At 38.4% G+C, this 26169-nt stretch overlaps 1 protein-coding gene across 1 annotated transcript in view; it reads left to right on the top strand.

Annotated features, from left to right (window-relative positions):
* LOC125237585 (ankyrin-2-like) overlaps positions 1-26169 on the top strand; it is a 128805-nt gene that overhangs the window by 59279 nt on the left and 43357 nt on the right. The window contains exons 3-17 of the mRNA XM_048144718.1: positions 647-826; positions 2681-2797; positions 4619-4774; positions 6207-6372; positions 10151-10311; positions 11165-11334; positions 11712-11818; positions 12147-12307; positions 15141-15344; positions 15544-15642; positions 16557-16694; positions 24234-24380; positions 24690-24833; positions 25516-25637; positions 25934-26027. Coding sequence (XP_048000675.1) covers positions 647-826; positions 2681-2797; positions 4619-4774; positions 6207-6372; positions 10151-10311; positions 11165-11334; positions 11712-11818; positions 12147-12307; positions 15141-15344; positions 15544-15642; positions 16557-16694; positions 24234-24380; positions 24690-24833; positions 25516-25637; positions 25934-26027 — 2166 coding nt within the window. The remainder of the gene's footprint in view (positions 1-646; positions 827-2680; positions 2798-4618; positions 4775-6206; positions 6373-10150; positions 10312-11164; positions 11335-11711; positions 11819-12146; positions 12308-15140; positions 15345-15543; positions 15643-16556; positions 16695-24233; positions 24381-24689; positions 24834-25515; positions 25638-25933; positions 26028-26169) is intronic.

The raw sequence follows: 26169 nt of genomic DNA, 5'->3' as shown, positions 1-26169 counted from the left end.
GAGGAATAAAAGGACGTAAGTCCCCTACATTCGGTTGGCGGATAAGTCGTTTTCTGTAAGCAGGGCAGTGTCACACTAGCACAGCCTTCCCCCGATTTAAGTTTTGCGGGGAATGCTTTGTGCGTTTTTGGCAGTATGCTGATGTATTGTTTGCTTTATTGGCGGAATGGTGCTGGAATTGTTTAGCGAAAGATATTAATGGACCATTTAATTCTGGAGCAAGTCAATTGGCATTGTTTATTTGTGTATTATTTCTTGAAGAGCTGTAAGGAAAATGGAATACTTATGTTTTATATTCTTATTTTCAAGACACTACTTAAAGTTGTTATCCTATTTTCTTGAATAAGTACGTTTATCTAAGTTTTGTATGTTCCGAACGGCGTTGTACAATGACGATGAGGACTTGTAGGTACTATCAGCTGCAAAAGTGCACGGAGAAATTATGAATGAATTACATAATGAAGTACATTAATCAGGAACAATAAAGTAATTCTCAAACACTATAACTTGTTAAACAGCTCAACACCCTACGATAATAATAATATTTAAAACTTTAAATCCTGGATCCTTTTTTTCTATTGAGAGCTATTTCTATTTGTTTGTGAATTAACTCAACCTTAACCTTGAAATGTTTGATTGTTCACAGAACGGACTGAACGCCATCCATTTAGCGTCCAAAGATGGCCACCTTGAGGTCGTTCGAGAGTTGCTCCAGCGCGGAGCAGCAATCGACGCTGCGACAAAGAAGGGAAACACCGCACTGCATATTGCTTCTCTCGCTGGGCAGGAGGCGGTGGTGAAACTACTGGTGCAAAATGAGGCTCAGGTGAGGATGGTATCCAACGACGGCTTAGTCAAGGTGGTTCAGCTGCCTATGTTAACGATGGCAGCAATCGATGTTACGATGAAGAAAGAAAACACCACACTGGACATTACTTCTTTCGCTGGGTAGGAGGCGGTAGGGAAAATGCTAGTGCAAAAGGAGGCACAGGCAACGTTGTCTAAGAACGGATTTGTAAAGTGGGTGTAGCTGCTTGTATCAGCCAAGGCGGCGATGTATGATACGACTAAAGAGGAAAAAGTCGCACTGTAGATTGTTTACATAGCTGGGTAGGAGGCGTTTGATAAATTAAAAATCTTTTTGAAAGTCAGTAGAGAAAGATCCGGGACGGTTTGCGAATTTAATTACCGCTCACCGTATTTATCACAGAAGCGTTACAAAGCCAACAAACCCTTAAAAGTGACCTAATAAACCCTAATTAAGGGCACCTCAATATCGTTTTAACGGCCCATAAAAAGCAAATGGCTTCTGTGTCAAACAGAGTAAACATTCGTCTGCTTTTGGTCTCGTTTGTTTGAGAGCTCTCAATATTTGACTGTTTTAATGCATCGTTAATTGAAAAATAATTAATGACGCCCATGTTTTGATCATTAATGATATTTACCTCGAATACGATCACAAGAGTAACATCCAGAATAATGATATCAATTTATTGATTTAGACTAACACGATTTGCACTCATAATTTTAGAACAAAACGGGACTTAATCGCGTAAACACTTACATAAATGCCTAATATAAATGTAAGTGTTTACGCGATTAAGTCCCGTTTTGTTCTAAAATTATGATATCAATTTGCTTTGCAACTCAAGAAATGAAATCAATATTATAATCAATCTGTAGGTAGACCTAAAGATACATAGGTATTTTACTAAGATTAAGAAAAGAACTTAATAACTAAGGTAGAGAACAACTAAATAATTTTAGACAGAGACCAAACCATATGATTCGAGACTGCGAGGGGTTTTCTATGTTAGAATATCGTTTCATATCATTCATGGTGGTATCAAATACAGTGTACAAATAATGCTTTGGAGATTATCCCAGAGCATGTTTTAATGTTTATTTAATGTATGTATGTACATTTCCATGTCCAGTAACACCCGTGCTGTTTAGCGTTCAATATAAATTGACACTAATCATAACAAATCATTGGTTTCCGAAGTCTACTCATCAATCTCCTAAAACCACTTCCTTCTTTCATAGCTTTCACAATCTCTTATTTAACTTAAAAATAAATTTGGGAAGCATACTCAATTGCTTTGATCTTAAAGTTTAGATTAGAAAGCTAAGGAAATTCTGATACGTGTAGAATGAAGTTAAAAGTTTTAATGGACGAGGATATCTGACAGTAAGTAGAGTAGATAAATTTAAGAACTGTTTGTTTTTATTTAGACCAGAAGCATCAATACTTTGTGAATACATACCCATTTATTCAGACATAGATCTTAAGAAAACGTGTTAAAGAGTATATTGTAGTGATTTAAAAACGGTGTGTTTTGAGCAAACCATTCATCTTCAAACCTGTAATCGGGGAATAATAAATCGTATTTATGAATATAGCTGAAAGTCTGAGGCCGAAATTTCGCTCATTACAATCATTACGTAATGCTATGCGGTTTAAGGAAACACTTTCCCGAAGATGTTTTTTTCATAAACATCGTGTTAAATCAGCTGTCATATCGGCAAGAAAAAAAGTGCTTTAAAATAAACTCTCTTTATCATCCTTTAAGTGTTTTCATGGTGTTTTCTATCGAGTTGTCTTAAGTCTTCGTTTTCTGACTTCACACAAGCCCTTGGTTTAATAATACTAATTTGTTAATTACCTTTAATTTCTCAGGTCAACATCCAGTCCCAGAATGGGTTCACCCCTCTCTACATGGCGGCTCAGGAGAACCACGATGGCGTGGTCAAGTTCCTCCTCGCCAACGGAGCCAACCAGAGCCTGGCCACTGAGGTAAGCTTTAACCAACTATAGGTACCAGAGCAAGATGCAAGATCTGACCTCTCATTCCCATTCTGAACCTGGCTACTAAGTTTTAACATGACTTTGAGATGAGAGGAAACTAGAATAAGTGGTTGGAACACTAAGTTCTTATAATTACTTAAATTAAAAGCATAGGTAAATCTTTTAAATTTCAAAAACTTCATGAAATGTCGCAGCCGTTGTAGTTTTAATGATCATGTCTAAAAGCCTTTATAACGCTTTCATTGTAGTTTTATTACATTAGTAGGTAGTCCTGAATGCAGTCATAAAAATTTAACTTACGTTGGCTTTATTAACTTTACCAAAGGCACAATCAAACAAAATATCATAAAAACTTACTATGTTAAGTAACGTGAGTAACAGAACTGTATGAAGGAAGATTAGAAGCTCAAACTCAAATCAAATATGATTTATGCTCATTTGGAATTAAAGCTAAAAGTTCTGAAATGAACAATATTTGAAATGCGCTTTTTTACTGATACTTTACTCAGGAATCAAAATAGGTATACCATTTCTAAAGGCAAAGGAAATCCTTTTTAGGGTTCCGTAGTCAACTAGGAACCCTTATAGTTTCGCCATGTCTGTCTGTCCGTCCGTCCGTCCGTCCGTCCGTCCGTCCGTCCGTCCGTCCGTCCGCGGATAATCTCAGTAACCGTTAGCACTAGAAAGCTGAAATTTGGTACCAATATGTAGATCAATCACGCCAACAAAGTGCAAAAATAAAAAATGGAAAAAAATGTTTTATTAGGGTACCCCCCCTACATGTAAAGTGGGGGCTGATATTTTTTTTCATTCCAACCCCAACGTGTGATATATTGTTGGATAGGTATTTAAAAATGAATAAGGGTTTACTAAGATCGTTTTTTGATAATATTTATATTTTCGGAAATAATCGCCCCTAAAGGAAAAAAAAGTGCGTCCCCCCCCCTCTAACTTTTGAACCATATGTTTAAAAAATATGAAAAAAATCACAAAAGTAGAACTTTATAAAGACTTTCTAGGAAAATTGTTTTGAACTTGATAGGTTCAGTAGTTTTTGAGAAAAATACGGAAAACTACGGAACCCTACACTGAGCGTGGCCCGACACGCTCTTGGCCGGTTTTTTCTTTTTTTTTTTCAGAAAATTTTGGGAGCTTTTCCAATTTTTAAGAATCTTTCCGTAGCATGCGTAGCTGCAATACATCTCCCTGTTTTACAATACTTATCAATCACGTATGTCCACATCTTCGCTCACTGTCTGTCAGGGGTAGTCAAGGGGGATAAAATCCAAATGCCCCCAATTAGCAGATTAGCAGATCAGATATCTACCCCATGTTACTCGTGTTTTCTGTCTCCTTATTTTTATTTATTGTATTCTTTGTTATCCTCAATGGCAATTGATTCGATAAGCTTGATCAAATAACCTTTTATGGCGTACAATTCGTACATTTATTAATGGACTACACTTCTAACTACTATTAGTGATTCTTTATTATATCCTTGTATAATATACCTACCTACCTACCAGTATCATATTATTTTCTTTTATTTCATGCACCTGTTAAATAACATTTGTTGTTTATTAGAACAGGTAGTAAAAAGGTCGTCTCTTGATATCTTCTCATTGCTTTTTCTTACCGTCTGTCAATTCTAAGAAATATCTTAGTAAAGTTCTTCCAGAAACCATGAACATATTTCTATTTCTGTTTTACTACTTCATTTATTTTGACAGCGTTGTCTGGTCTGGTTACGAAATATTGGTATTGTCCTAAATATTTATCTTTGACTGACTTCTAATTATTTCTCGGCAGGACGGCTTCACGCCCCTCGCAGTGGCGATGCAACAAGGCCACGAAAAAGTGGTTGCAGTTCTTCTAGAAGCCGACACAAGGGGTAGAGTTAGGCTGCCCGCTCTTCATATCGCTGCCAAGAAGGATGACGTCAAGGCAGCCAACTTACTACTGGAGGTAAGAAAATCTGCTTTATTTGTCGTTCAATTTAATTTGAGTCGGTCAGCTAAAAAGTCAGAAGGTGGTAACTATACTTTTAAAAACCGAGGAGCTTCCTGCTGTCCATATCGCTGCGAAAAAGGCATTAACCTGGTGGGGTAAAGATATCATTTATTTAGTCGGATTTCAGTCATATTTTAACCTGCTCAACGGGCTCAACTCAACCTTCGAATCTCGACATCAATGTTGGCAAAGTTAGCACCATGTAAGGATGAGGCCAGTGATAATTATGTAGTTCTGTTATGTATGCGGATAATAAGTATGTGCTCACATTTGGAAATTGTAAATATTTTCTAGTTTAGGTATTTCAAGAAACTCATCCTTCAAGATCAAGAGCAACAGATAGCGCACTGGTCGCGGTTCGGCTATATCTGTCTCGCAGTACAAACTGCAAGGCAGATATTGCCGAAACGTGTGCTACTAACGACGGAGGATCCAAAAGAAGATATTTTCCGAAACGTTGTTGAGCATTTTTTGTTTCATGAAATTACGTTAATTTAACCTCCCGAGTCGCAGATGCAATTGTTTTATTTATTTGGATTTAGAACCTTTTCTAACGCATTAAAAATTTTAAAACAGATTTTGGAATATGTAGAAAAAATTTACACGAGGTTTTTACCCTCATCTAACAGATTTTCATAGAATCAGAATTCTAATTGGATTCTGACTATTTTGCATAAGTAGATACGGCCTGTGTAATTTCTTACGTGTATTTGAAGAAATGAAAATCTCCAACGGTACTTACCATGAAGATTAGATGCATCCACATTGGTCACGGTTCGGCGATGCCCGAAACGTAGGCTACTCACATCGTTGGATGTGACGGACGGATTCAGAAGAGATAGCTTTTAAGGATATTAGAGACCGGTACTGTGGGTGCATAATTTTAACAAAATCTGAACTAATGTTCAGAATTAAAAGAAATAAGTTACAAAGATTAAGAAATTATAAAGATAATCACTTATCTACCAATAATAATCTTGTTTTTTAAAATATTTTTTAAAAAAACAAGATTATTATAGTATAAGTGATTTTCTTTATAATTTATTTTATTATTATATACCAACCACTCTAAAATTGAATTTCGTTAAAGTTTTTCATCCGTAACTGTAAACATACCGATAAGATGATGATTATTATTTACAGGGCTAACATTTTTGGTTTAATAATTCTGTGTTTTAAAATTTATTGAATTTCAGGACGAGACTGCTTTTACTGTTAAAATTATTTTGTTTAAGGGACCTGTTAGTTGTCGCCGTTAGGATTTGTTATAGATGAGTGACATTAGTTAGTGCTAAGGGATTTGCCTTCGTAAAATGATACTCTGTACTTTTTTGTACAATAAATTACTTCACAACCACATAATTGAATACAATGTTATCTTCCCCAGAACGAACACAACCCTGACGTGACTTCGAAGTCTGGCTTCACTCCGCTTCACATAGCGGCGCACTACGGCAACGAGGCGGTGGCTAGACTGCTCCTAGCCAAGGGTGCTGATGTCAACTGTCCGGCTAAACACAACATCTGTCCGCTACATGTTGCTGCTAAGTGGGGTAAGATTTTTTTTTAAATATAATATAGTACGACAATGAACGCTGATGGCACAGCGGTACGTGCGTGCGACTTTCAGTCCGGAGGTCGCAAGTTCGAACCCTGGCTCGTACCAATGAGTTTTTCGGAACTTATGTGCGAAATGTCATTTGATATTTGCCAGTAGCTTTTCGGTAAAAGAAAACATCGTGAAGAAACCGGACTAATTCCAATAAGGCCTAGTTACCCTTCGGGTTGGAAGGACAGATGGCAGTCGCTTTCGTAAAACTAGTGCTTACGCCAAATCTTGGGATTAGTTGTCAAAAGCGGACTCCAGGCTCCCATGAGCCGCGGCGAATGCCGGGATAACGCAAGGACTTCTTTCTGTCAACTGTCACATAAGGTATACTAAAGCAACGAACTAGAAGCCAGGTATCACAGTCCTAAAGTATCGAAGTCTGGCTTCACTCCGCTTCACATAGCAGCGCACTGCGGCAACGAGGCGGTGGCTAGACTGCTCCTAGCCAAGGGTGCTGATGTCAACTGTCCGGCTAAGCACAACATCTGCCCGTTACATATATGTTGCTGTTAAATGGGGTAAAGATTCCAATGTAATTAAAATCGGTTTAGGAGACAATCGATAACATTTGTTTGCACAAACAAACACACAATCTCACCCTAAACCTACCTTCTCCGTCCCGCATCACTTGACCCACAAGTGGTGGCAGCTCGACTGGTGTACCCTTGTTTCGCCGACAAACTTTTCATCGAATATCATTTCATCGACAACAAATCATCGAAAGTTTAGTTCGAGTAAAATTGTTTCGAGTAATTTTGTTTCAACTACTATTTATTTGAAATTTTCTTAGTTATTATAAATACTATTCAACGAATATTGTTTCATCGCTGATTCGTTTCAAAGTACTTCAAATAGCAGAACTACAAAACATCGCAAATCATTTATTCGACGTATTATTACAATACTTTCTCATTTATCGTACTCGTACTACACGTTAATAGATTTTTCTATTCTAGGAAACTTCAAATTGTCGATTTTATCGTGGCACATCACATATTTACGTCCATAATTAAACTATGACCATTGGCTTAAATCCTAGAGTATGTTTAGGTTAGGTTAGAACTGTGACCACACACAAAAACGACCAGCTTACAGAGTAGGTTTAGGTTAGGTTAGAACTGTGATCACACAGAAACAAACGGCTTACCGAGTAAGTTTAGGTTAGGTTAGAACTGCGACCTACACTACAACCAATGGCTTTTAAAATAGGTTTAGGTTAGGTTAGAACTGTGACCACACACAAAAACGACCAGCTTACAGAGTAGGTTTAGGTTAGGTTAGAACTGTGATCACACAGAAACAAACGGCTTACCAAGTACCTAGGTTTGGGTTAGGTTAGAACTGTGACCAAACAAACAGTTTACAAATTGTACAATTTTAAATAGAAACAGAATTGAAATAATATTATGCGTAATGAATTGTATTTAATGTAAAACAAAATGAAATGAAAAAACACGAAATGAAATACCACGATATAAAGTATACTCGGAATAAGTTATCTACAAAGTAAAAGTCTACGGTTTGATTTTACTTGTGTCGATTGTTCTATGATATGAACTGTCGATGAAATGAAATTATTTGAAACGTTGTCTTTGAAATAATATTCGAACAAGTGTCTGTCGGCGATTCAAGGGTAAACCCAGCTCGACTACTTCCAGTCTAACTACTACACAAACAGAAACCCGGTAGCACAATCCTCACGTGACTTCGAAGTCTGGCTTCCAATGGACCACCAAGAACCTTGCTCAATGGACGCGAACAGTGCCAAAACCGGCCAAGAACGTGTCGGACCACGCTCAGTGTAGGGTTCCGTAGTTTTCCGTATTTTTCTCGAAAACTACTGAACCTACCAAGTTCAAAATAATTTTCCTAGAAATTGTTTACAAAGTTCTACTTATGTGATTTTTTTCATATTTTTTAAACATATGGTTCAAAAGTTAGAGGGGGCGGGGGGGACGCACTTTTTTTTCCTTTAGCAGCGATTATTTCCGAAAATATTAATATTATCAAAAAACGATTTTAGTAAACCCTTATTCATTTTTAAATACCTATCCAACAATATATCACACGATGGGGTTGGAATGAAAAAAAAAATCAGTCCCCACTTAACATGTAGGGGGGGGGGGGTACCCTAACAAAGCATTTTTTTCCACTTTTTATTTTACCACTTTGTCGGCGTGATTGATATACATATTGGTACGAAATTTCACCTTTCTTCACTGAGATTATCCGCGGACGGACGGACGGACGGACAGACAGACAGACATGGCGAAACTATAAGGGTTCTTAGTTGACTACGGAACCCTAAAAAGCACCCTGCAATGCTAGCGTCAAAGTGCCAACGTCACTGTGACACGACGGACACTACTGAGGTCAAATAGTGATGACACGAAGGGACACATCCATGGTCATAAGTAGTCCTTATTTGAATCATCTTTGGTCACGTCAAGTGTAGTTCATAAGAATGTTAAAACTGAGCTTAAGAATACTATGACAATGAGGAGGCACACTCAAAGGTTATGACAGATGGCACCACCCTATTATAAGTCCATTGCACTTGCATTGCACAGATAAAGAATTTTATACGTGAGAGAGAAGATGATATGTGTTTTCTCTCTCACATATGAATGACAGTGACATGCCTAGACTCTTGCACAGGCGCCACCTGACGGGATAAAATGTCAGAGTGCCTCCTCATTCTCTGGGTGAAGTTTCCGTAGCCCCTAAAATTACGTACTGGGTGTACATAATTTAACCTAACTTCTTGGTCTTGAAACTCAAAATTACGAGCAAGCTCCGTTTCATACATTAAACGTCAGGAAGACATGCCAAGTTATCCCAACCTGTATATCAGGCTAAGAAGGGACAACAGATAAAACAATGAAATGAACATTAAACCACATAATTTATCGTAATCATAAAGCGCTTTTAATTTGGATTTCCTTTGTTTGTTGGCAAACAGCCAGTTACGAGATTACAAATAAATCAAAACGGCTGGTAAAGGAGTGACATTATGACATACGTAAATTACATCTTTCTAATTTTAATTTTCGGTTCGTCGACTGGCTACTTTCCATGGAAAAATACAACTGTGTATTTTTTTCTGCGTATATATATACCTTGCCTGACTGTAAAAGCTGGGTAGTGACATAAATTTATTTTATTATACTTTTGGCAGAATCTACTCTTGAAAATTTTATAAAATGGTAGAACTTTATCATCTGACCAATCTTTGAACAGTAATTACTTTATTTTTATTCAAAACATATTTGTTCTCAGTCAGAAGTCTGTGGGATATTTTTGAAGAAAAATAAAGTTTAGAGTCATAAAAAAGACGAGATGATTGAATCGGAAAAAGAAAGTTAATAATCTTTCAAAAAAGATGTTAATCAACTTGTATAGGTACAACCCAAGATATCGTCACTACTTTTAAAAAAACTTGTATCTTCGTCTGTCAATGAAAAGAAAATTGTAGTAAGTATGTATGGAATGCATATAGACTTACTGCGTTTTAACTTTGAAGAACAGCGTGAGATACGAGATTTTTTAAAAGTAGTGACGATATGTATTTGGAAATTTAGTGAGTGACAAATATTTTAGGTATGACAATAAATATTTCACATGGATACCGGTTAAACGTCTCATGTAGCTTTGTGACGACCAACCTGTTTAATTTTAGTGACATTTTCCAAATAACTGTACCAAAATACTTTCTCCCACAGGCAAAGAACACATGGTATCTCTTCTCTGCGACAACGGCGCTAACGTTGAGGCCCGCACTCGCGATGGTCTCACGCCACTGCACTGCGCGGCGAGATCCGGACATGAACGAGTTGTTGAGGTGTTGCTGGACCGTGGGGCGCCTATTACTAGCAAGAGCAAGGTACGTGGAAATGGTGCCTGTTGTAGTAAAACATCGAACCCTCGTGGTAGGTATCTCAACTGTGTAACAACGGCGCGAGTGCGGTCTGACGCCACATGATTGCATGGTAAGATCCGGACACGAGCAAGTTGTTGAAGTGTTGCTGGACCGTGGAGCACCTATTACTAGCAAGAGCAAGGTATGCGAATATTAATATGATGTTGATGAGCTCGGCGTCGGCGAAAGCTGGCGCGATACCGCTCAAGACCGAGCAAAATGGCGTGCTCTTGTGTTGGAGGCCAAAACTCATTTTCAGTTATCGCGCCAGCCAAGTAAGTATCACTATTGTGACAACGGCGCTAACGTCGAGACTCGCGATAGTCTCACGCCACTGCACTGCGCTGCGAGATCAGGACATGAACGAGTTGTTGAAGTGTTGCTGGATCGCGGGGCGCCTATTACTACCAAGAGCAAGGTATGTAGATGTGAGATACGAGGCCTTGGCAACCTTATACTGCATGCTAGCACATCGCCAGCAATAAATAAACATGAAACGACGTTATCAATAAGTCCGCTTCACTTGCGATGGAAACTCGGTTGATGATGATGACAACATGGTGCGCGATTATTTAGGTTGCAAGGTGTGTGGATAAGCGCCCTGTCATTGGCGAGCGGTGGACGTTGGCATCATGTTAAACAGTTTCTCAGAACACAACCCATTGTATGTACTTACAGATGCGAAGAACATCTGGACAAACAAACACACATACGGATGCGAAGTCTTTTCCTTAGACTTAAGGGTTCAATACCGCCTGATCGTTGACAATTCAATATTTATTTATTTACCTGCTTCATTATTTCTCACCGTCCACAGAACGGCCTGGCCCCCCTCCATATGGCGGCGCAGGGTGACCACGCAGAGGCGGCACGGGTGCTGCTGGCCCGCCGAGCCCCTGTAGACGATGTGACTGTGGATTACCTTACTGCGCTGCATGTGGCCGCGCACTGTGGACACGCGAAGGTCGCTAAGCTTTTGTTGGACCGGTGAGTTTGAAAATTGCTCTTGGATTCGCTGTATTAAAGAGAACAATTTTTATGTTGGCATTGGGGCCTCCGTATTTACTATTTACTCATAGGGTACTTATAAATATTTGTATCAGTCTTAAACTTAAGGCCTTGTGACCTAATTATGGTAGAGGGTATACGTACTTAATTGAAACATTAATTTTATTTAATAGCACCATTTTTATCACCGCCATTAACAATGGCACCTGACCTATACTAACACAATGGATGATCTTGAATTAGTCGCCGAGGATCGTGTCGAAGTCGAAGATTTTTCTAAGAGCTCAATGAGCGGTAACAGGATCATATCATACAACACAATGGGTCACTATATTATTTATGTATTTGTTTCCTAGAAATGCTGATGCCAACGCTCGGGCTCTGAACGGTTTTACACCCCTCCACATAGCATGTAAGAAGAACAGGATCAAGGTCGTTGAGCTACTTCTAAAATATGGAGCAAGTAAGCATTCAAAACACTATTGAATACAATTTAATTAGACCTTCAAGCTACATAATGTTTCTAAAATGGTGAATAAATCATGAACAATCATAAATATTAAATTATGTTTCAAAATACCATTGTGATTATACTACCAGATGGAATACTCCTAAACTAACAATATATCTTCACCAATTACCTCCACAACGATAAAACATGTTTCTCCACAAGTTATTTCCCTTAATATTGAAGAAACAATGGATGGATTTAAATTTTCAGTCGCAGAATATTCCTCCCTCCAATAACTTTCATGGTGTATTTTAAAGTGATCTCATTTTCCATTAACCAGGCATCCAAGCTACAACGGAGTCAGGGCTGACGCCTCTCCACGTGGCAGCGTTCATGGGCTGCATGAATATCGTCATATATCTTCTGCAGCATGAAGCCAACCCTGACGTGCCTACTGTTCGAGGGGAGACGCCACTGCATCTGGCTGCTAGAGCTAATCAGGTAAAATGGTCTTCACACATACAAGTGACAATGGTGTCGCTGACGCCTCTCCACGTGACAGCATTCATGGGATGCATGAACATCGTCATCTACCTTCTGCAACATGAAGCCAACCCTGAAGCTACTGTTCGAGGGGAGACACCACTGCATCTGGCTGCTAGAGCTAATCAGGTAAAATGGTCTTCGAGGTATCCAAGAGTCAGTAGAAACCCTAACACCTCTCCACGTAACATTCATAGGCTACATGAACATAGTCTACCTCCTGAAACATGAGGCCAACCCTGACGTGCCTACTGTTCGAGAGGAGACACCACTACACTTGGCTGCTAGACTTGCTAGAGCTAATCAGGTACAGCTAAACTCTTGAGAGGAATAAAGAGAGAGGATTGGTAAAGATCTAAGTTTTGCCTCATCAGGCAAGGTCTATGCTGCAAATGTATGTAGTCTAGCAGTTGTGAGAGCAGAGTATGGACGGATTTAACAATTTTATGTAAAGATTGTTTTGAACCTAGAGGCTGTACTACGAGTAGTGCCTCATTGATGTCAATATCAACCCACAGAACTGGGTACGTATCACAATGTCTAAAGTAAAAAACCTAACGTTAAATGACCTACGTTCAAAATACCTAAAATCAAAATACATAATGGTGTTTCGACCGAAATTCAAAATACCTAAAGTTTAAAAAGGTGCATATTATAATGTCTAAAATAAAAAAACTAACGTTAAATGACCTACGTTCAAAATACCTAAAATTAAAAAAACGAACGTTAAATGACCTACGTTCAAAATACCTAAAATCGAAATACCTAATAATTAAATCCGAAAAGCAAAAATGTCTAATAAATGGCTTAAATAACCGGTTTACTCTTGAATCGTCGACAGACAATTACTTAATCGAATATTATTTCAAAGACAACGTTTCAAATAATTTCATTTCATCGACAGTTCATATCGTAGAATGATCGATACAAGTAAAATGTAAACCGTGGACTTTTATTTATTTATTTATTTATTTATTCAATCTTTATTGTACACAAAAAAAGAAAAACTTGTAGTACAAAAGGCGGACTTAATGCCAGACAGCATTCTCTACCAGTCAACCTTCGTGACTTTTACTTCGTCGATAACTTATTACGAGTAGGTATACTTTATATAGTGGTATTTTGTTTTGTGTTTTTTCATTTCATTTTGTTTTACATTAAATAAAATGTATTACGCGTAATATTATTTTAATTGTGTAATTGTGTATACCTAAGTATTTCAATTGTTAATTTTTCTAAAATTTTACAATTTGTAAATTACTTGTTTTTATGTTTGGTCACAACTAACGTAACCTTCTTTTAACCTAACCTAAACCTATTTTAAAGGTCGTGCGTTGATGTGTAGGGTCGCAGTTCTAACCTAACCTAAACCTACTCTGTAAGCCGTTTTTTTCTGTGTGATCGCAGTTCTAACCTAACCTAAACCTACTCTGTAAACTGTTTGTTTTTGTGTGTGGTCACAGTACTAACCTAACCTAAACCTAACCTGTAAACTGTTTTTGCGCGTGGTTACAGTCCTAACCTAACCTGAACCTACTTTAAAAGCCATTCGTTGTTGTGTAAGGGCGGAGTTCTAACCTAACCTAAACCTACTCTAATGTAGGATTTAAACCAATCGGGTTCCCTCTATTTGGCATACCTTTAAATGTCCGAAACGATTTTCGCATAACAGACTTCGCATAATCGATTTTCGACGAATGTTAATTTGGCAGAAAACTTATTTGACATAATATAAAATAATACTAATATTACTTTGTACATACGATTGTTTTTTATGAATAATATTTTTTGCAAAATTGTATTTGGAATATTTCTTGAAATCAGAATAACCACCCATACTCAATGCACTCAGGAGAGTCGGTTAGGTTAGGTTAGAACTGCGACCTCAAGAGATACAATATTTTGTTAAAAATGCACGAATATCGGTTAGGTTATGTTAGAACTGCAACATCAATATAGTATATAGTATTAGCTATGATAAAAATTCTTTGTGATAAATTTTGACTAAACAATGTTACTTATACATAAAAACCACTCAACGAAAAACCTTTATGCACAACATATATTCGAACAAACAAAAATATGGCTAGATAAATTATGCGTAACTATACTAAGTATGCTTAAAATTAATACTTCAATATACCCTCTTTTACGCTCGCGGAACCTACTCTACTACTTCGGTATTTTGACCGGTTAATCATTTTAGGTATTTTGACCATAGGGTATTTCAAATGTTGGTGTATAAAATTTAGGTTACATAGTTTTTGGTATTTCAAGCATTAGGTATTTAGTCCAATAGGTATTTTAAATTTAGGTAATTCGTGCGTAGGTGTAACTTGCTTAGGTATTTAAAATCATTAGGTATTTTGATTTTAGGTATTTTGAACGTAGGTCATTTATTTAACGTTAGGTTTTTTAATGTTAGACATTGTGATACGTACCCCACAGAACTATATTTAGACAGAAGAAATAAGTTCATCTATTTGTCTAGGAGCTAAGTGTTTCAGAATTTGTACTGGAGTTGTTACTTGCCTGTGATTGGAAATATATCTCAGTTCCTTGAGAGTTCATAATTTTCGTGTTTTTGCAATTAAATTACGTATTAAGGCATTTTTTTAATGTTTTTGTTGACATCAACTAACAAAAATGACGCCCGAAAGGTGCAAGCTGTGAGTAAAGACGGACAACTCAGTGGATTTTACTGAATTGGTTTGATAGGCTTAGTAGACACGTTTGCTTTATCTATGGTATATATGAAATCTGTGTTGATACATTTTTTGTCTCTCCACAGACGGATATCATCCGCATTCTCCTCCGCAACGGCGCAGCAGTAGAAGCCAAGGCCCGCGAGCGGCAGACGCCTCTGCACATAGCCTCCCGTCTCGGCAACGTCGACATTGCAGTATTACTGCTGCAGCACGGTGCAGATGTTCGAGCACATACTGCTGATCATTATAATGCTCTGCATATTGCTGCTAAACAGCATAATCATGATGTGAGTATCCTTATATTCCTTTTCAGCTTCCACTCTGTCAATGTCCATATTAGTTTTTAATTTCGTCTGTTAGACTTAAATCATCATCCGATTTTTATTCAGGATCTGCGCAGCAAATTTTCCCCTTCCATACATGACTTGAATGTGCGTTGCGTATATTGTAACTATAAATATTAAATTAAAATATTGTTGTTTTTAGGTGGCGGCAGCTCTGATAGAGCACAACGCTCCTCTAACGGCTACTACCAAGAAAGGCTTCACTGCCTTGCATCTCGCTGCCAAATATGGAAACTTGAAGGTAGGTATATCTTTCAATCCCATTTCTTTTTCATAACATAGGTACAGTTTACAAACATAATTTACAAATAAACTTTTTTTGGTATATTTTTGAATAAAAAAAAAACCGGCCAAGAGCGTGTCGGGCCACGCTCAGTGTAGGGTTCCGTAGTTTTCCGTATTTTTCTCAAAAACTACTAAACCTATCAAGTTCAAAACAATTTTCCTAGAAAGTTTTTATAAAGTTCTACTATTGTGATTTTTTTCATATTTTTTGAACATAGGGTTCAAAAGTTAGAGGGGGGGGACGCACTTTTTTTTCCTTTAGAAGCGATTATTTCCGAAACTATTAATATTATCAAAAAACGATCTTAATAAACCCTTCTTCATTTTTAAATACCTATCCAACAATATATCACACGTTGGGGTTAGAATGAAAAAAAATATCAGCCCCCACTTTACATGTAGGGGGGGTACCCTAATAAAACATTTTTTTCCATTTTTTATTTTTGCACTTTGTTGGCGTGATTGAGATACATATTAGTACCAAATTTCAGCTTTCTAGTGCTTACGGTTACTGAGATTATCCGCGGACGGACGGACGGACGGACGGACGGACGGACGGACGGACGGACGGACGGACGGACGGACGGACGGACGGACGGACAGACAGACATGGCGAAACTATAAGGGTTCCTAGTTGACTACGGAACCCTAAAAACCAATCGTCTTCATACAAGAAGACGTAGACTTAATTAAGACGAATTGAGCGTAATTCTTTTAATTTTAAAGGAGAGGTTTTAAATACCTGAGTTTATTTGGCTATTTGAAAATATTGTCATGATTTGGAGAACAGCTGTAGTGACAGCCTTAGCTCAGCAGCAGCAGTGACAGTTCCGTAACATGCTTCTAACAAAAATATTGGTGTTTCAATAGGTGGCGAACTTACTCCTCGCTCACGGTGCCTCACCAGACTCCCCTGGCAAGAACGGCATGACGCCATTACACATCGCCGCTCAGTACGACCAGCAGGCTGTTGCTACTACACTGCTTGAAAAGGGCGCTGACGCCAAGGTAAAATCTAAGATATCATTCTCAGGAACAGCAGAAAAATAACTTTTAACAATTATAAGGTCTTATGCTTACTTAGGAAATCGATTATGACTGAAACATGTAGGTAATTTGTCACCCTCATGTGGTTGTCTATTGTTTGCCCGACAGTCATTTAACATAATAGAACCGTTTTTCCCCCGAAGGGTAAAAAACGGATATTTAGGTTCCTGCCGAAGCTTGAACCACTAATGAGATTAACACCTTCATAACTCGGCCCTAATCGAGTGAATTCCTCGACTAGTAGCGCCATCTGGCGCGCCAGTCAAGTACTAGTGTCGCCCGGTTACCAGCGCTCGGCTGCTTTTTCCTCAGTACCTTTAGCCGGCAAGGCCCTTAAGGGTGGTTCAAGCTTCGGCAGGAACCTAAATATCCGTTTTTTACCCTTCGGGGGAAAAACGGTTCTATTTAGGTGTCCGTGCCTTCGCTTGAACCACTAATGAGACGTGTTTAAACCTCTGCCGGCGCTGGTTAGGGCGTACTGTGACTGATATACTTTATTTATACAGAAATGTCATAATAAGAAATAGGAAGGTATACAAAGGGATGTTTCAAAATTTAGCCACTAAGGTTTCATAAGTTGAAACTGACTCAACACAGCACAGCACAGTTATCCATTATGACTCTATGATGGTGGTGAATCACTTAATTTATGTATAACATAAAACCGACAGGAAGCCAGTAGTTAATAGATCGGTATTACAATATTTACGGAAATAAAACCTGTTATTTCAATAACATTTTTGTGAGAAAATATCTGTAACAACCCAAACTCTGAAGAGCGTCCCCTTCATCAATGGGTGTTACATCAACGTCGGCTAAATTTGTCTCGCGTTTCCCTTACAACAGTCCCTAGTCAGAACAAGATCATTTTTTGTCTTATAAATTCACCAAGATACTAGTCTTCTTCTTCTTAAGATAACTATAATTATATCATGTAATTATAATACACAATTATATCATAGCACTGCCATGAGCATTATGACATTATGTTGAGATTTTTATTTTTCATGTAAATTGATTACTGTATATGTATGTATATGTATCTCCGAATATGCACATAATATTGTTAGTATACTGAGTAATAAGCAATATTGACATAGCTTAAACATTGTCTTACATAGCCCACTGCCAAATGTCAACATTTCCCATTGCATAATGTGTTATGAATTCTGTATATGAAATATACATTTGCCAAAACAATTGAAATAGACGCTTGAGTTGGAAGAAATTGCACGCTATCATATGTTAATTTGTAATGTATACCCAAATCACGATAATGTATGCGTTACTGCTGGACTGGTAGCAAAACTGCAAATAAGATGATAATACATTTTCGGCTTCTGACTGAGTTGACAATACCATGGCCATGATTAGCTAAGGATTCATATAATAAAAGGTAAGCTCCTACTCAAAGTCTTTACGAGAACGGAAACTATGCAAATTTTTCCTATTAAATTAAAATGGGTCAACTGAGCAAAAAGCTTTGGGATACAAGCGATTGAAACGAATCAATGATCTAATGAGTCACACATACTTAGGCGAAGATCAAATGAAGGCAATTATTTCTAATTAAATTGACTTTGATACTTCCATGAATATACATGAATGTTAATGCGGAAATCCTTTCTACACTGTACGCGTCAACTTTATTTAGTCTTTTACTATGTCTAGCTAGTATGCTTATTTCGATATTTGAAATATTTAATTTGTGTTTGAATAATTATGAATATGTGGTGCATATATTTTTAGGCTTATCATTTTTATGACTTATGTGCTGACTAGCCGAATTTGTAAAGGCAAAATTGTATGATTCGTGAGTTAGTAATTCTAAAACATTACGACTTATGGCTCTTTAGTCCATTTCGATATTCTAATAAGAATGTAAGACGACAGATAACTCTTAAAATAAGGGTTAATGATGTACGATTACCCATTTATAATTAAAATTCAGTCATCAGCTTAAGATAGTAAATAGTTTTCTTTCAGAACTTTCGTAATTTATCACCAAATTGCAAAACAATATATTCTATATTGCTATTTTGTGCGAATAATATAAATGTCTATAATATAAACGTTCTTTATAAACTGATGTATACACATAAACATACGGGTTAATATTTACTGTATTCTTGCTTATTTCCCAAAATCCATATGCAGCGGGACTTTCCATAAACAAGATGCAACTGTTATGTAGGGTAATACCTCATTCTACAATTATATCGAGATGACAATTATTTATTTATCGTATGGCATATACTTAATTAGAATTTTCTTAAAAGTCGTACGTGCGCACGGCTGTAGCATGTAGCGCCACGGACGATGACAATGGTATTTACACTTGCCTGTCATTCGAGACCAATAGGTCATAATATCGTAGCTATAAGTACTGCGTACCTTAAGCGCTGAGCTAACATTTTTCATTTAGATCTCAAGACCTTACTTCTGATAAATATAGTTCATCAATATCTATTTAAACGGCAATAATTTTAAGTTTTCTGTTACCACTAGAAACCCATTTTGCCTAGAATCTGCGCTCCCTTTTATGAGTGTCCTAACAAATTCTTGTATGTCAGGTATATTAGGAGTCCGAAGTCTTCTAAATTAAGTCATAAGCACAGTAATGTTATAAACATCATATTTCTAGTTCCTTACACTAAATTCAATTGGGACTGGGACTCGTCCTCTGACCTTACGAACCGTTTTTGAGTAAGTTGGGGCGTCTCTTCCGTTACTGACAAAATAGTCGCGCCGCAAAATTCTAATAAATGGCGCTTAGTAAGCAACTGCGGAAATGTGTATCGATCCTACAACGCGCTAACGGAGTTCCAAAAGTTAATTGTAAATATACAACTTCTGTTAATCTCTCTAGACCCCAGAAACCTATTCAGAAAACATTTGTCAAATTAAATAAACGGGAACTTTCTGTTAGTAATATCGCAGTAGCGGGCGATAATTTTAGGATGCGAGCGCCTCTTTATTTGTAAGAGGAAACTGTGGTCCAAAATCGAAAGAGATTCATCCTTCAATTTCCGTTTAATTTATTATTTCAGAAACAGGCCTCCACATTCAGTGACTACCTTTCAACATTTTATCCATAAGAGTGCCTTAGCAAATTGTGAAAATCGGCTTCTCTCGGAAAATGTATTGCCCTATTGGTTTTAATGAGCTTAAAGTGTTTTCGATATATCATACTCATACAACAAATAAGCACTTTGAATGCAATTTACCTACACGGTTTCTTGCTTTGTTTTGTGTAGTTGTTTAAGTTTAGGACCAATTTCATTTACTTCGGTCAAGAGATGTAAGCCATAGTTCTTCGCTGTAAATAGTTTGAGAATATTGTTCGGTCGTCTCTTTAATCTAATTCGTTAGTTATTTATAGAAACATAGGATTCGTAACATTACGACATCGAACTGGGCAACCGACAAATTCTTTTACGACAAGAGTCCGTCCTGAGTAACAATGCAACAAGGCACTCTGTAACTGTGTTACTCTGTTACTGACTCTGTAACTGTGTCTCTTTTGTTTCCTTTATGTACAATAAAGCTTATACATACATACATACATACTAAAATGCTATTGTACTAAATAACATATCCTTTAAGTCGTTTTGCCAAACTATCCACAAAATATATATATATATATATATATATATATATATATATATATATATATATATATATATATATATATATATATATATATATATATTTCCGGTACGAGTTTGTTGTCTTTGTAATTAACCTCTTCAAGGATTGTCTGTAACCTTGGTCTAGCTAACGTTAGTAATAATGCATGATTGAGTATTCTAACCGTTGGTCGATTAACGGCAGTTTGAGGTCAATTTGTAGTACATATATGTATATATCGTACTTAGAAAACTTTCCGAGCTGTAGCTTTTTATTTCTAAATGAATTGGTTCAGAAGTCTCTACTGGGTCGATTGTTACAGAAGTAATACTTTTGTCAGTTCGGTATACTGAACAACATATACTGGAACATTATCCGCCATTAGTCCGACTGGATGTTTCAGCCGGACAGCTATAAGTTTGCTGAAATACAGACGAATATCCAGGTTTCACAGAGTAATGAGCCTAGTACAAGAATTTTCCTTTGCGGTAAGTTATTTTGTAGCTAATAGTCTACATTTGCTATGTACCTGAGTGGTTCTTCTGCATTTCTAAAGTCCGTATCAAGACCCAAGACCATGCGTCAATTATTGACGCCCGTGAGTTAATGAGACTAGAGCTCTAATCATTCATTTAAAAGAATCTGCACTCTAGGAATAGCGTAAAACAGTGGCATAAATTAATGGATTTTCTTTTTCCCATTGGTATCTTCGCCGCCCCCTCTCCCTTTCTGATTGGGAAAGAAGGGCTTTGTAATATAAAGTGGTTTTTCATTCTGTTTAGCATCACTATTCTGTATATTTCTTAATTACCTTAGTATCTGGCAACAAAGTGCTAGTTAATTGCTACCGAAGCTCCATCCACACGTTTTTAGATGTGGAAGTGGATTTTCACAACATCAAACCTGCTAATATACCTCTATCATGACGAGCATTCTAAAAGTTGACATGACAAATTAGGTTGGCAATAACGGCGTTGCTTTACAGTAATTGGATCACACATTCGTCATCATTATGGCCGTTCAGATATTCACGAGTGAGAGAAATTTGGACATTCCTCACAATCATTCATCTGTTGGTCAGGTGACCACGCTGATTATGTATTAGCTAATTAGGCAATTGAGACGACGCCGATGTCGTTCACTTTACCTGTCTAAAACGACCCCACTTATGGGAACCCATCACGTGATGATTATTGTCTAATAAGACAATGACTAAACTGTGTAATTGTGTATGTCTCAGGTTAACACGTACGCTGTGGTTCTGATTCAAAAGACCTTATACGAAGTACATATGTTTAGAAATACCTTATACAAAGTATGTTTAGTTAAGAGTTGTGCTAATTACCGCAAAGTAGATGTTAAAGCGACATAATCTCATTGAGATTCGAGTACAAATACAACATTTTGCCTCGTGATCATAACGCTCGTCTCATGACACGAAAGGTGAATAATTAGTGCATAGCATGTAATAACCCAATGGGTTCTCACAGGATGTCGTAAATCATCGCATAGGGCAACGAAATCCAAATTCCAAGTCGCTGCAAAATTTAATCTTTTACGGGGCGACGCTTGTCAATTTATATGACAGTGTACTTTTTCGCACAGCACAACTTTACTCATGTTGTCTCTAATGACGAATCATGTCTGCACAATGAATGATCTCCTTTGTCATATCACGAGGCGATGCCCTGTCGGATCGTGGGCCCTATCTTTTCATAGGCCAGGTTATCTAATGGGACCTCATCTGTCATTTCAAGACATCTCTTGTGTCCTGTCACCTCACGAGGCGAAGCTATGACTTTTCAAGGGACGATCCTATGTCGTCTCACGGGACGTCGCTCTGTCTCGTCTTACGTGAGCGTGGCATTTGTCCCTGATATTCTTTATGACGGTGCATAGGATTACACTGCGTCCCATCGCTGTCAATTTTCTTCATGCCACCACACAGGGACAACCCTGTCGTCTCGCGGGACAATGCAATGTCGTCTCATTGGACGACTCCTGTCGTGTCACGGCATGACGCCATGTCGTCTAACGGGACGACACCTGTCGTCTCACGGGACGACGCTTGTCGTCTCATGGGACTACACCATGTCATCTCACTGGACGACGTCATGTCGTCTCACGGGACGACGTCTTTCGTCTCACGGGACGACGTCTTTCGTCTCACGGGACGACGTCTGTTGTCTCACGGGACGACATCTGTCCTCTCACAGGACGACGTCTGTCGTCTCACAGGACAACGTCTATCGTCTTACGGGACGACATCTTTCGTCTCACGGGACTACGTCTGTCGTCTCACAGGACGACGTCTGTCGTCTCATGGGACTACGTCTGTCGTCTCACAGGACGACGTCTGTCGTCTCACGGGACGACGTCTGTCGTCTCACGGGACGACGCCATGTCAGTCTCACGTGAGTGAGGCATATGTATCCGCGTATTTATGACGGTGCCTACAGGAGGTCACTGCGTCTCGTCGCTGGGCCAAAGTCACCGAGCGGAATATCACGAAGTTAGAAGTAATCATAATCTTTTTGATGTTTTAAATTTCTCGAACTTTTTAAGACTTGCTTTTGTAAACGTGTTGCTCGGCCGAGTTACAAAAGCGTACTGAGGAAAAAGCAGCCGAGCGCTGGTAACCGGGCGACACTAGTACTTGACTGGCGCGCCAGATGGCGCTACTAGTCGAGGAATTCACTCGATTAGGGCCGAGTTATGAAGGTGTTAATCTCATTAGTGGTTCAAGCGAAGGCACGGACACCTAAATATTCATTTGCCCGAATCTAACTTGCCTGAATTTCATTTGCCCGAATGATTTGTTTACCATGAAAATCATATGACATACTCGTTGTTTATCCGAATATTACCTCCCATAATCATATAATGCCATACTATTTGTTAGCCATATTATTAAGTGCAATAATATGGTTTCATAGAATATTCAAACGCCATAAGCAATTATTGCCATATTAATTGTTGCCCATATTATTACCTAACCTAAACTACTTTCTGATAGCAGTTTCATTTTCCAGGGGTCACAGTTCTAACCTAACCTAACCTACTTTTCCAGCAGTTTCATTCTCCAGGGGGTCACAGTCCTAACCTAACCTAACCTATAGCAGTTTCATTTTCCAGGGGGTCGCAGTTCTAACCTAACCTAACCTACTGTCTGATAGTATTTTCATTTTCCGGGGGTCACAGTTCTAACCTAACCTAACCTACTTTTCAAGCAGTTTCCTTTTCCAGAGGTTCACAGTTCTAACCTAACCTAACCTATTTTCTGATAGCAGTTTCATTTTCCAGGGGGTCACAGTTCTAACCTAACCTAACCTACTTTCTGATAGCAGTTTCATTCTCTAGTCCTTCTAGTACCTATTATAGTAGTTTTCGATTCTGCCAAAGCACATTATGGAAATTGACTTTTCTGGACGCTAATTTGTATGACAAATAATGGTATGGAATGTGGTAATTACGGATTTCGATGATTCTGACAAATGACATTATGGAAACTGACTTTATGGGAAACAAAGTTTCTGGCACTAGATTAATATAGTAAACAATGATTATGGCATAAGATGTTATGAGAAACAATATTATGATTGTTGAATAGGATGGCAAATAAAATTATGGCAAATGAAATTCTGGCAAATGGGGGTATCCCCCCTCATGTATCTCACTGCTGGAAAAACCCATCCTCTCTTTCATCCATACATCTTGGTCTAGGGCTGTACCAGGCCAACTTTGAGAAAGCCATCAAGATCTTGCCGCCATCTTCTTCTAAGTCTGCTGTAACGCGGGCGTATTGATCATTCCTATACCTTTTGTATGTATTATACTAGTTAATCTATATTTATGGTCTTCCGGTTTCAGGCTGTGGCAAAGAACGGGCACACTCCTCTGCACATAGCGGCCCGGAAGAACCAGATGGAGACCGCAGCAACCCTGCTGGAGTACGGGGCCCTCACGAACGCAGAATCCAAGGCTGGATTCACACCACTGCATCTGGCCGCTCAGCAGGTGACACCTCAGAACTTAACACATTAGAGAAAAAAAAATGTTATGATTGGTTAAACACCAAGAACTTCCAAGGCACGTTGATAATGGTGATAATCCCCAAGGGTCGATTTCTAGACGGCATGGAACAAGTTTGTGCTCCGTGGGTCAGAATTCGAAGGAATTGTTCATGTGATTTATCTTAAAGACATAAGGAATTCTTCATTGACTCTTCACGGAGCAATAGTTTTTCCAGGTTCAGAAAAGAACGACAAAATCCCAGAGTAGGCCTCAAAGTGATCTATTTTTTTTACTTTAATTTCACCTTCGCAGGGTCACGCGGAGATGTGCTCATTGCTAGTAGAGCATGAGGCAGGTGTAGACCATCAGGCCAAGAACGGCCTCGCTGGACTCCACCTAGCTGCCCAGGAAGACAGGGTTCCTGTAGCTCAGTTACTGGTGAAGAATGGAGCACAGGTTAGTAGACGAAGCTTAACCTTCTCAGGGTCACCTTAAGAGTGCTCGTTACTAGTTTACCATGAGGCTAGTGTAGACTATCAGGCCAAGAACGGCCTCGCTGGACTCCACCTTGCTGCCCAGGATGATCGGGTGAAGAATACAGCGAAGGTTATTAGACGAAGCTTAAAATTCCCAGGGTCACCTTAAGTGTGCTCGTTATTAGTAGACTATGAGGCTAGCGTAGACCATCAGGCCAAGAATGGCCTTCCTGGTCTCCATCTTGCTGCACAGGAAGAATGGAGCAGTGGTTAGTATTTTCACGTCTAAATGATGTCCCAAAAATTTTCATCAGGTGCTTTAATAGTCCTTGCCACCTCAAAATGATGGTTCAATTACCAAATAACTTGATGAAGATTATTGCAAGGGCACTCATAAATCAATGTGAGTACCCAACCCCTGGTGTGCCCCAGGGGGGTCACGTGGTCAATTTGTATGGCCCACCTTGGCTACAGGGATCCCCCCCTGAATCCGCGCATGGATTATTGATCAAGTGATTTGGTTCATGAAGGACTATTTGTGCTCGAACATTGCTGTAGCTGTATTTAGAATTGGTTAGGGTTGTTATTGTGTCTTGTCTTACTTTCTCACGATCGTTAATTCTTTAATTTATCTATAATCAGTAAACGTTTGTTTCCGTCAGGTGGACATTTGCACTAAAGGCGGTTACACCCCGCTGCATATTGCCAGCCACTACGGCCAAGCCAACATGGTGCGATTCTTGCTTGAAAGTGGGGCCTCTGTCAAGGCACAGACAACGCATGGGTAAGTCAATTTGTTTTGAGAAGTATTTATTGTAGACTTTCGTGAGACATATTAAAATATTTAATGAAACTACGGTTGTACTCACTTTATTATATCGCTACTGCTGCGACATGTTCCGGGCCAATTTTGGAGGCCCCTCTTCAGGCGTATGTTTACGCGGCGGCTAAACTCCGTGCGTATTTATTGTGCGGACACATGCACAGATTTGAATTAACGTGTATTGATTAATATTCCTTATGTTCTTTATTACAAGTGTGTATCAAAAGTTATTCAATAATAAATTACTTTTCTTTCAGATACACGGCACTACATCACGCAGCACAGCAGGGACATATCAACATCGTCAACATTCTGCTGGAACACAAAGCTGATGCTAATGCCACTACGACGGTAAACAATCTCACTTAACTTTTATGCCATTTCTAATCTATTATAAATCCGTGTCTGTGTATCTTGAGTTCTTGACTCTCACAATTTTAGAGTCAAAGACAACTAGCTAAGAGAGATTTAAACAGATAAAAAATATTCAAGT

Source organism: Leguminivora glycinivorella, chromosome 21, assembly GCF_023078275.1.
Source record: "Leguminivora glycinivorella isolate SPB_JAAS2020 chromosome 21, LegGlyc_1.1, whole genome shotgun sequence".
Classification (NCBI taxonomy): domain Eukaryota; kingdom Metazoa; phylum Arthropoda; class Insecta; order Lepidoptera; family Tortricidae; genus Leguminivora; species Leguminivora glycinivorella.
Note: the sequence above shows the minus strand (reverse complement) of the source record. Positions and strands in the feature narration are given on the sequence as shown.